Genomic DNA, 12,870 nt, shown 5'->3' with positions numbered 1-12,870 from the left:
CTGTATACAGTGTTCTGGAACAGGTTAACCATAACCTTCAACAGGGTTACAGGGTTTCAGCTACTTAGCATTATGCCTGGAATATCCTACCCCCAATCCCCGCCCCTCCCCCTTATGTTAGCCATGGAAGAGGATTCATTCAGGAGACTGTAACATCTCAATATTGTCAAAGTTCCTATTGACAAATCAGTGCCTCAGTTATATGGCGAGTTTCTTCTCAAGCTAAATGTGTACGTAAAGTTTAGAGAAATGTCTATGATTAACTTTGTATAAAGGGTTATGGGACCCCCTAAAAGATGTTGTTGTTGTTGTTGTTGTTGTGGTCTTCAGTCCTGAGACTGGTTTGATGCAGCTCTCCATGCTACTCTATCCTGTGCAAGCTTCTTCATCTCCCAGTACCTACTGCAACCTACATCCTTCTGAATCTGCTTAGTGTATTCATCTCTTGGTCTCCCCCTACGATTTTTACCCTCCACGCTGCCCTCCAATGCTAAATTTGTGATCCTTTGATGCCTCAGAACATGTCCTACCAACCGATCCCTTCTTCTGGTCAAGTTGTGCCACAAACTTCTCTTCTCCCCAATCCTATTCAATACTTCCTCATTAGTTATGTGATCTACCCATCTAATCTTCAACCTTCTTCTGTAGCACCACATTTCAAAAGCTTCTATTCTCTTCTTGTCCAAACTATTTACCGTCCATGTTTCACTTCCATACATGGCTACACTCCATACAAATACTTTCAGAAATGACTTCCTGACACTTAAATCTATACTCGTTGTTAACAAATTTCTCTTCTTCAGAAACGCTTTCCTTGCCATTGCCAGTCTACATTTTATATCCTCTCTACTTCGACCATCATCAGTTACTTTGCTCCCCAAATAGCAAAACTCCTTTACTACTTTAAGTGTCTCATTTCCTAATCTAATACCCTCAACATCACCCGACTTAATTCGACTACATACCATTATCCTCGTTTTGCTTTTGTTGATGTTCATCTTATATCCTCCCTTCAAGATACCATCCATTCTGTTCAACTGCTCTACCAAGTCCTTTGCTGTCTCTGACAGAATTACAATGTCATCGGCGAACCTCAAAGTTTTTATTTCTTCTCCATGGATTTTAATACCTACTCCGAATTTTTCTTTTATTTCCTTTACTGCTTGCTCAATATACAGATTGAATAACATCGGGGAGAGGCTACAACCCTGTCTTACTCCCTTCCCCACCACTGCTTCCCTTTCACGACCCTCAACTATTATAACTGCCATCTGGTATCTAAAAGACATCTGAGGTAAAATTCATTTTTTACATTAAACCTGTCTGGAGATGAGATATTTAGAATTTCCTTTTGTTAATGACTAAGAAAGATCTAATTGCAAGGAAATCTGCCATTAATTACGCCATGTCTCCATCTGGCCTTCAGGTCACATGATACATGCTGTACTTGCCACTCTTTGTTGTTCATATGCTCAGAACCTAAGGAATTACTGCTGCTATATTTTATTGATCTTGTTGCTACTGTGACTGTAATATATTTCTGTGGGTCTCCTCATTAATACAGAATTTTAATCATAAATTACAATGTCCCTCTCCGTAGCTGTGTGGTTAGTGTGACTGACTGCTGTGCAAGTGGCTTAGGTTCAATCTCTGCCTGGATTGGAAATCTTATCCACTTGGTGACAGGGTGTTGGGTTGTCCTCATCATCATTTTGTTATTGACAATTCGCTAGTCACCAAAGTTGTGTCAAATAAAAAGACTTGCACTAGTTGATCAAACAACCCCAGATAGTGTGTCCCAGCCAATAATGCCATATGGTCATTTCATTTCATAATGTACACTGTAGAGCTGCCTGTGTGTGACCACTGTGAAAATTATCTCATTTCAGCATGCGCTGCAACACTGGGGAGCAAGGATGGGTATTGAGAGGAAGGAAGAGAAAATTAAAGAAAGGCCTGTTGTTTTGAGGAAAAGGAGAGAGAGGATTAAAAGTGAAGCAAACTGGACTCTGTTTTATTATCAGTTCAATAGAGACCATGCTTTACCTAACTTGATATGGAATCACAAGGTATGAAGAAGCTAAAATTTTAGGAATTGTAAAATGTTCATGAAGCTATTTTGAAATTGTATATTTTTATATTGAAAATATGTGTACAGCTATAATAGAAGTATTTTAATAATTTTTGTGACCAATTTGGTTTATGTGTGTAACTGCTAGAATGTTAAATGATGCTTTTATTCCTATTTTATTTTTATATAGTTGAAAATTCATACCAAACTGATTTTTTTCCTTTCAGAATTTAGCATTAGCTAAAGAGAGAGAAAACAAAAAAAATGTTTATTTTCGTTCCTCGCAGCAGCGCTTCTATTTTGTTAAGTGCTTGTTCTCCTGCATTTATTTTGTTATAAATTTTCACACTTGCTGCTAATTGTCCATCTGGTTCTTCTGTTTTTAGCTTCTCAGTGTTGATTTCCATTACAACCTTCCATTATGTGCCTCTCATTACACAAAGTTCTAAGTGGCCTCTTATGAATGAATGGGTAAGTGACAGGAGGAGGCTGAACTGAAACAGTGATGAGCCAATGACCTTTAGAAACATATCTGAAATGGATATCTTTGTAGAATCTAGTGACATTAAGTTTTGTGGAAGGTTATTTTCGTTAGAGATTTAACTGACAAAAATACAAAGGCAACAGGACTGAATATCCTTTTAGTGCAGCATTATTACAGTCCATTAGCATTTGACACACACTAATTATTTCAGCATTAAAGGCATTATTAATCAGATGATAGGAGATTTCTTTAAATGAAAACAATTCTTACTTTAAAAAATTAAGCATTTTTGGGAAACTTCCACATGGTCTCATTTGCAGAAAGTGACACAAGAAAACTGCTAGAGATGTAAAATAAATATTGTTATTTGAGGTACATAACTGGCTTTCAACAGCTTTAAAACATTAATTAGAAGTGAATCTAAAGTGGTGCCCCCATGTGCTTCAGGGACCATGTTGGATTCAGGAGCTGCATAATTGGTTTAGATGAAACTCAGCTTATGTACGCATTTATTAGTGTGTCTGATGAAAAGAGCAGAAGACACACATAATTTCAAAAATAGTTCATTATTTTTGGAGTGGTACTTTGCATATTTTTACCAAAAAGGCCAGCTGTGATGGAATTTAACAGCAAGGTACCACAATAAATAATCATCACTAACCAGACATTTCACATAAATACTGGAGAGAAGTATACACTGACATACCATAATATTTGTTGTTCTGTATAGGCGATACAATGAAATGAACAATTGAGTTTGACCACCTACCAACCATATTTTCTACCAATTTGAAAGTTTCATTCACTTTAGGCTGTGAGTATGTTTATGAACTGAAAATTCTTCCATACAAAAATTAAATCCCAGACCTTCATTCTAGAAGGCCTCGTGTAATAATTGTGCCTCTTTTCGTGTTGAGTGTAGTAGTGACAGACAATACACAATATAATCTTGAAGACAGATGGGCATTTTGGTTAGTTAACCTTTTCTTTTTCTTTTCTTGTAACAAATGTTGGCCAGCATGGATGCCACGTGATCATGTCTCATTTGTTGTATTTAATTATTATTTGGCTGTTGACATTGGCCATTGACACTTCCTACTCCATCCATCATATGGTCATAAGTCTCTTTGTATGCACATTCTCATCTTTCCTTTTCTTATTCCACTGCCCAATTTTGGCTCATTTCGGTATTAGCAGTCTCTAGGAATCTTGTATTTGTTCCTCTGTTGTTCATTATTCTTCCTATTTTTGTTTGTTAAGAATTTAAACTACAAATTCCTTATCCTGCACATTTCTCTTAATATCTGTAGTTGTAGGAAGCTCTGTGATTATCATTTCACCTGTTTGTGAGTGAAACTATAATATCGTTTGTTTAGACTTCAGTTGTTGGTTGTTTAGTTTGTGTATCTTAATAATAAAAAAAATTAAAATTTTTCCCGTTTTGTTTATTACTGTTGTGGTATGTTTTAAATGTTAGACAAGAGAGGAGCTCCGTGATGCTTTGGAGAATGAAATACGGGCATTTGTATCAGATCGTGATCTCGCAGGGAATGCCCTTATTGCGTGGAACCACAGCGAATTTGAAGTTCAGTATCAGTGTTTAGCTGATGAAGTAAAAATTGGGGAATACTACCTTCGTTTGCTGCTAGAAACTGAAGATACACCGGACTCACCCATACGACGTTCGTAAGTTTAACACATTTAAAACCAACCTCATTTTCAGATAGTCTCTCTTTTTTAAGAAATAGTGGAGATATCCACATGGGAAAAGATAAATTGTGAAAACTGGAATTCCTTGGTTCTAGGTATGAATTTTTCAATGATCTGTATCATCGTTTTTTGCTCACAACTAAGTCCGAAATGAAGTGCACGTGCCTGCAAGCAATGGCTATAGTATACGGACGACATTTTGAAGACATTGGACCATTTAGTGATACAAAGTATATTATTGGAATGTTAGAGAGGGTAACTTTCTCTTTACAGTGAAAAATTGTGGTTTATGATAGAAATTCCTTTATGATTGTTAAAATTGCTGCTAGTAATTTTCCACTGCTTTACCAGTGTACAGATAGGATGGAACGTGATCGCTTGGTCTTGTTTATCAATAAATTGATACTCCATCGGCGCAATGTGAAAGAAATCCTGGATGCAAATGGTGTTAGGGTTCTGGTTGATTTGCTAACACTAGCTCACTTACATACAAGCAGGTGAGTTTATCTGCAAAGAAAAGATTACTCCTTACTCCGCATTTTAAATTTGTAATTATTGATAAATGTTACTTTTTAGGGCAGTAGTACCAACACAAACTAACGTAATAGAGGCTGGCCCAAATATGGTCCAAGAGACTGAGAAGGAATGGCACTTTGGAAATTCTGGAAATTCAGGAGAGCGAAAGGGCCCATTTAGCTTCAAGGAGGTAATTTTTCCCAGAAATTGTGCTGCAATTGTATTTTGCAAGTGTTAATTTGATGCTAAGCTTTTGAAGTAACAAAAATACAGCATTATTGTATATTGATTTATTAGTTGCAGATTAAAACAATATTCTCAAAATAATCACTGAGTGTTAACTATGAAGTTTGATAGTGATGCAAGCTGCATTGTACCTGAAGATGAACACTGTACTTGCCTCTGTACTATTGTTTCAAACTGATTTTTTGTGCAGATGATACAAACCTAACTTCAAAACTGATTTGTGATCTGAAATAATGTATTAATGTGTTGCTGTAGCTTGAGTGAAACAATTTCATAGAGACAGAAAGTTATTTACTATGCTTAAAATTTTTGTTTCAAGTTAAAAGAACTTTGGAATACTGGTGTCCTGAATGCTAAAACAAAGTGCTGGGCACAAGGCATGGATGGCTGGAGAACACTGCAACAAGTGCCTCAGTTGAAATGGTGCCTTTTAGCTAAAGGAAATCCAGTTTTAAATGAAAGTGACTTGGCTACACTCATATTGAACATACTCATTCAAATGTGTCAGTATTTTCCTAGTAGGTAAGTGCAGTTTTCTGTAATGTTGGTGGTGTATGCCCATTAACTTGAAGACTGGAATTCTACTTCTCAGAATATAATTTTATGGTAGGGAATTTACATATAACAAAAAGTTACACATCTTCAGTTACTTTAAAACTGAATATAATTTTTGTTTGTGAATAATTTCATTTACAAGAAACTGCATGTAATAAGACCTGCATTGTTTAAATAGTAGGAAGATGGTTTTTGCAAAGTGGTGATGAGCTATTGCACTGTGAAGCTTGTAAAAAACAGCACACATTGCTAGAGTCATAAGTGCACTTGAAAGCAAAAATTAGTTATATCTCCACGAAAATCAGTGAATAAATTTGTACTGCCAGAATTAAAGTTGTGTAGTCACTTTGCGATACATACTATGCCATGTCAAAATTCCTGTTTAATCATTTGGATTTCAGGCTGCCACAGTTCCTCTAAATAAATTTCGTGAAATTTTGTGACAATTCTCTCATCAAGTGAATGGCTGATTACTGCTACCATTCTAGTTCAATGGCTCTATATCTTCATAGTTTGACTGTACTGTTGGATATGTGTTACAACTTCATAGTAAATTAATGCATAAAATTGTATTTACATAGGCTATTCAACTTTTACAAGATAAAGAGCTTGACTTGTCACATGAAAGGGGATGTCTTGACTGCGGAATGCACCTCCATACCCTTGATCGGAAGCTGACAGATATGCTTTAGGAGTTCTAGGTTCATAATATACATTAATGTGTTTATGGGTAATTCTTGTTATTGATTGGGCTTACTCCCAGATGATGAAATTATATTGGTTAGAGCATCATTTGGAGAAGGCTGCAAGATTTCAGATTCACTTTGCCATTAAATTAGTTCTTAGTTCCAATAATGTTCTTCAGTCTCTTAAGTTCAACTCTCTTTGACTTTTTGAAATTCTAATGCAAACTATTCTTTTTAAAATTGTATCATATTACATATTGTAACTTATTGTGAATAGTGCACACTCCATTTCAGCACATGACTTACATACATCTTGGAAATAACTGTTACACATTTTGATCATTTTCTGCAAACACTGTACAAACCACTAGCTGATAAGCAGCATATGCAAAAGTTATAGCCAAAACATCACACAGTTTGGCTTTCATAAATTAAATGTATGTAAAATGCTACAAATCAGTGATGAAGGATTGCAGTTGGGTGTATCACTACAGATAACAGTATTGTTGACATGTTGTATTTTCTTCCAGCCACTGTGTGGTGCATGGCCTCTTGGAAAGGGAAGTGTACTTACGAGTGAAAAACTACATCAATTACTTTCCACACATTTTACTATTCAGCTCGCCTCCACATGGTGTACTCCAGGTAACACTGAAGAGCTGATAACACTAGTTACTGGACAATCTTTGGATCTCCTGCATAAAGCACATGACAGCACATGTTATCTGACACTGCAGCGAATGTAACTGGCTCTTCTTAGGGCCTGTTGTTGTTGTTATTGTTGTTGTTGTTGTTGTTGTGGTCTTCAGTCCTAAGACTGGTTTGATGCAGCTCTCCATGCTACTCTATCCTGTGCAAGCTTCTTCATCTCCCAGTACCTACTGCAACCTACATCCTTCTGAATCTGCTTAGTGTATTCATCTCTTGGTCTCGCTCTACGATTTTTACCCTCCACGCTGCCCTCCAATGCTAAATTTGTGATCCTTTGATGCCTCAGAACATGTCCTACCAACCGATCCCTTCTTCTGGTCAAGTTGTGCCACAAACTTCTCCCCAATCCTATTCAATACTTTCTCATTAGTTATGTGATCTACCCATCTAATCTTCAGCATTCTTCTGTAGCACCACATTTCGAAAGCTTCTATTCTCTTCTTGTCCAAACTATTTATCGTCCATGTTTCACTTCCATACATGGCTACACTCCATGCAAATACTTTCAGAAATGACTGCCTGACACTTAAATCTATGCTCGATGTTAACAAATTTTTCTTCTTCAGAAACGCTTTCCTTGCCATTGCCAGTCAACGTTTTATATCCTCTCTACTTCGACCATCATCAGTTATTTTGCTCCCCAGATAGCAAAACTCCTTTACTACTTTAAGTGTCTCATTTCCTAATCTAATACCCTCAACATCACCCGACTTAATTCGACTACATTCCATTATCCTCGTTTTGCTTTTGTTGATGTTCATGTTATATCCTCCTTTCAAGACACCATCCATTCCGTTCAACTGCTCTTCCAAGTCCTTTGCTGTCTCTGACAGAATTACAATGTCATCGGCGAACCTCAACGTTTTTATTTCTTCTCCATGGATTTTAATATCTACTCCGAATTTTTCTTTTGTTTCCTGTACTGCTTGCTCAATATACAGATTGAATAACATCAGAGGGAGGCTACAACCCTGTCTTACTCCCTTCCCAACCACTGCTTCCCTTTCATGTCCCTCGACTCTTATAACTGCCATCTGGTTTCTGTACAAATTGTAAATAGCCTTTCGCTCCCTGTATTTTACCCCTGCCATCTTTAGAATTTGAAAGAGAGTATTCCAGTCAACATTGTCAAAAGCTTTCTCTAAGTCTACAAATGCTAGAAATGTAGGTTTGCCTTTACTTAATCTTTCTTCTAAGATAAGTCGTAAGGTCCGTATTGCCTCACGTGTTCCAGTATTTCTACGGAATCCAAACTGATCTTCCCCGAAGTCGGCTTCTACTAGTTTTTCCATTCGTCTGTAAAGAATTCGTGTTAGTATTTTGCAGCTGTGGCTTATTAAACTGATTGTTCAGTAATTTTCACATCTGTCAACACTTGCTTTCTTTGGGATTGGAATTATTATATTCTTCTTGAAGTCTGAGGGTATTTCGCCTGTTTCATACATCTTGCTCACCAGATGGTAGAGTTTTGTCAGGACTGGCTCTCCCAAGGCCGTCAGTAGTTCCAATGGAATGTTGTATACTCCGGGGACCTTGTTTCGACTCAGGTCGTTCAGTGCTCTGTCAAACTCTTCACGCAGTATCGTATCTCCCATTTCATCTTCATCTACATCCTCTTCCATTTCCATAATATTGTCCTCAAGTACATCGCCCTTGTATAGACCCTCTATATACTCCTTCCACCTTTCTGCTTTCCCTTCTTTGCTTAGAACTGGGTTTCCATCTGAGCTCTTGATGTTCATACAAGTGGTTCTCTTATCTCCAAAGGTCTCTTTAATTTTCCTGTAGGCAGTATCTATCTTACCCCTAATGAGATAAGCCTCTACATCCTTACATTTGTCCTCTAGCCATCCCTGCTTAGCCATTTTGCACTTCCTGTCGATCTCATTTTTGAGACGTTTGTATTCTTTTTTGCCTGCTTCATTTACTGCATTTTTATATTTTCTCCTTCCATCAGTAAAATTCAATATTTCTTCTGTTACCCAAGGATTTCTACTAGCCCTCGTCTTTTTACCTACTTGATCCTCTGCTGCCTTCACTACTTCATCCCTCAAAGCTACCCATTCTTCTTCTACTGTATTTCTTTCCCCCATTCCTGTCAATTGTTCCCTTATACTCCCTCTGAAACTCTGTACAACCTCTGGTTCTTTCAGTTTATCCAGGTCCCATCTCCTTAAATTCCCACCTTTTTGCAGTTTCTTCAGTTTTAATCTACAGGTCATAACCAATAGATTGTGGTCAGAGTCCACATCTGCCCCTGGAATTGTCTTAAAATTTAAAACCTGGTTCCTAAATCTCTGTCTTACCATTATATAATCTATCTGATACCTTTTAGTATCTCCAGGGTTCTTCCATGTATACAACCTTCTATCATGATTCTTAGGGCTTCCTGACAATAAATCCTGAACAGTTTATCAAGAAGGGATAAGCTGGGCCAAATGCCAGGTAGATAGTCATATTGACATCGTAGCCATTCAGGAAACCCATTTTGACAGTGAAGACCAGTTAACCAAAATAGGGAAAATACCAGGATAAGAACTGTTAGGAGTCACATATCACTGTACTTACACAGTTGCTACATATGTTTGCTCCTCTGTGTGAAACATATTCACCTGATTAAGACATCCATGACCAACAACAGTCATGAAGTCATCATCAGAAAGGGAACTTTAACAGTGACCACACAAAATGGAAATATAGGACCAGTGATTGCAACAGTGAAATACTAATGAACTGGGCTGATGATAACAATCTATTTCTGCTATTTGATGCAAAACAGAAGGGCTCTTTTAAACCAGTAGCTTGGAATGTAGAATACAACTCTGATTTGTGCTTCGTAAGCAAAGATGATAACATACCACTGCAAGGAACCTGCAGAGTACTTCAAGATTTTTCTCACAGCCAACATTGACCAACCCTAATTGAAATAGGAATAAGCATCCCTCTCACTGTGTCCTATCCCTGTCCCAAATGGAATTTTAAAAAGGTGCACTGGAAAGCTTGTCCATCCACCCCCAACAAATGCTTAGGCTGGAGTCTTATTTTCCATTGAAAGCTCCCAAAGGTTCACAAGAGCAGTGACTGAAACACCAAAGAAGACCATGTGTAGGATTACATACCAGGATGGAATGATGGTGTGAAGAACTATACAAAGAGTTCCTCTAAGGAGAGGACAAACCCACTGGGCTTGGCTTGATGTGAGAAATGGTGAGAAACAGTCGTGAACCTTGACTTCAACAGACCTATAAGAGAAGATACAACATTTTTAAAGAAATTAGGCGGAAGTCTTAAAGATGCAAGAGATGAAGTGCCCTTGTGAATCATGTTGTGGCTACTTCAAGAACTCTATGGGACCTAGCTTGCACCACCCATATGAAAAATGAATTCTTATCCTTGAAGCTATGTAACACTTACCAGCTCAATTTGGTGTCAGTGAGAAAGGCACCAGGCTCCAATGAAATTTATCTTGAGTTCCTTCTGAACTGTGGTAAATGTACCAAAAAAATGGCTAGCAGAATTCTTTACTAATATAATGGGGGGTGAGAATCTCAAATGAAATGAAAGTCCAATGTCATTGCTATCATCAGGCTACGAAAACCAGGCAATGAGCCTAAAAGCTGTCATGCAGTAGCCCTTCGTAGCTTCCTATACAAACTTCTTTAAAGAGTCATCAACCAAAAAATCTTGGCTATAGTACTTGAAAAAATTCCAATTGAACAGGGCAGTTTTTGCACAGATAAGATAATGTCACTCATTACGTACATAGAAACAGGCTTTCAGAATTGTTTAAAAACCTCAGTTGGATGCATAGTTCTCTCAGCAGCTCATGACACAGTATGGAGACAGTGTCTTATCTTAAGAAAATAATCTAACTTATTAGAAGCAGGCTTACTGACAGGTCATTCCGGGTCACAGTGGGCAACAGAATAAGCTTTTCAAAGAAACTAAGTGACGGACTTTCTCAGGGAAGTACATCTCCTATATGCATGAAACTAGATCTTGTAAGTTTGGATATGTCAATGACTGGATGCTGGCAGTGGGACATAAAAATTTTAAAGAAATGGAAGCCATCTTAATGTCCGAGCTCACAATAATAGGAACTTACATTCAAAGATGGAAACTGAAACCAAACTCCACCAAGACAGATGGCTTTCTTTCATTTTTGCAATGGAGTGGCAAATATACAGCTCCAGGTGTATTTTGGTGACAGACTGCTATACCGGGATCAACACCCAAAATATCTAGGAGCTACATTGGAGTGGACAATGTCCTACAAAAAACATCTGGGAAACACTGCTACAAAAATACAAACTATGAACATCATTCTACATAAGCTATGTGGAACAACCTGGGGCTCCACTGCTGAAACTCTGTGCACTTTAGCACTTGAACAGGTCTACTCTGTTGTAGAATACGGTGCTTCTGTATGGTCCAATAGCAAGCGTGCACTTGTGTTTGTGTGTGTGTGTGTGTGTGTGTGTGTGTGTGTGTGTGTGTGTGTCTTTTATTGTGGAAGAAGGACTTTTTTCTGAAAACTTAAAATGCATAGCGGTCTCTTCATTGTGTCTGTCTGTGACTGGACGGCACCTGCTTGTGGTGAGTAGCAATCTATTCTTCTCATATTCTTGCAAAATGAAATAAATTTTCTTGGATTGTGGTTGGTACTAAAGAACTTTTTTCTGCATCTGCTTTTTTTAACCATTGGAAGTCAGTGTCAGTGAAAGATAAACCCATGGAAGGCAAAGAATTTTCAAGTAGCGGTTGTAATTGTTCAACATACTGATTATCACTAAAATGTATTTAATAATATGAGAGAAGATCAGATGAAAAGGAGACAGACTACATAACAAGCATGGCTCAGACATCCGTATCTCAGGTAGGAGTGTGCATGGAAGTGCCATTTATTGGGAATCAGGAAGGAACATCGCAAATGTTCACTGCTTGTGATGTTCATTTGTTTGACATGCTCGGCATGAGGTTAGCGAGTCATGTATGTCTGACTCCTCTGTGGAAGCCAGGAATGTGGAATGAGATTTTAGAAGTGAAATTCATGCCCAAATCTGTGCTGTGTATAATAAACACAGTATGTCGTGTGCATGTGTTCGTGTGAAATAAAAGATTTCAAGTAGGTTGGGTGTCACTGAAAGACAGCAGTCAGATAAGACAGCTCATTATATCACTGCCCCTTCTGTCATTGCTGTGGTGTATCCCATTAGAAATGAATGACAAGTGGGTGGTGGAAGACATTCAACTCATGTTGGGAAACAGTCACAGTACTGCTTATGTCACGTGAAGCTCTGGAAAATCTGGCACAGTGGGTTCCCCTCAGCCTTATGGAGGAGCAAAAGTTCAACAAAATGTCAACATCACCGCAGCACTTGTAGTTGTATCATATGTAGAATATCATTTCCTGTCCCATACTGTCATGAAAGATGAAACATAGTGTCATCGTTTTGAGCCAGAGAGCAAGTGTCAGAGCCAACAGTGGAAGTGAATGGACTCATCCCCACTGAAAAAAATTTGAAGCCATGCACATTAACTCAAGTCATAATGACCCTCTTCTTTGACTGTAAGGGCCAACTTGCTGATTGATTTTCTAGAATATAGTGCCACAGTTAAAGCAAATGTGAACACTTAGAAAAAACCAATGTGCGCCATCTCGTCCAAACACCCTGGAATGTTGATGGACAGCATCACTCTGCTGCCGACCCATGTGTTGCTAAGGTTGTTTTGACTGTGGTGCAGAAATTGTGGTGGGAAGCCCTTACACATTTTCTATACAATCCTGATCTCTCCTCATGCAACTTATATATATTTGATGCCCTGAAGAGAGAAATTCGTGGCCATTGATTTACTTCAGATGAAGAGATGGATGACTGGGTACAATCGTG

General features: G+C 38.0%; 1 protein-coding gene across 1 annotated transcript in view; it reads left to right on the top strand.

Annotated features, from left to right (window-relative positions):
• Positions 1-12,870, top strand: part of LOC126190780 (dnaJ homolog subfamily C member 13) — a 362,669-nt gene that overhangs the window by 159,175 nt on the left and 190,624 nt on the right. Inside the window, exons 13-18 of the mRNA XM_049931321.1 lie at positions 1,890-2,069; positions 4,033-4,241; positions 4,361-4,520; positions 4,617-4,762; positions 4,842-4,971; positions 5,347-5,549. Coding sequence (XP_049787278.1) covers positions 1,890-2,069; positions 4,033-4,241; positions 4,361-4,520; positions 4,617-4,762; positions 4,842-4,971; positions 5,347-5,549 — 1,028 coding nt within the window. The remainder of the gene's footprint in view (positions 1-1,889; positions 2,070-4,032; positions 4,242-4,360; positions 4,521-4,616; positions 4,763-4,841; positions 4,972-5,346; positions 5,550-12,870) is intronic.

This window comes from Schistocerca cancellata, chromosome 6, assembly GCF_023864275.1.
Source record: "Schistocerca cancellata isolate TAMUIC-IGC-003103 chromosome 6, iqSchCanc2.1, whole genome shotgun sequence".
Taxonomy (NCBI): Eukaryota; Metazoa; Arthropoda; class Insecta; order Orthoptera; family Acrididae; genus Schistocerca; species Schistocerca cancellata.
Note: the sequence above shows the minus strand (reverse complement) of the source record. Positions and strands in the feature narration are given on the sequence as shown.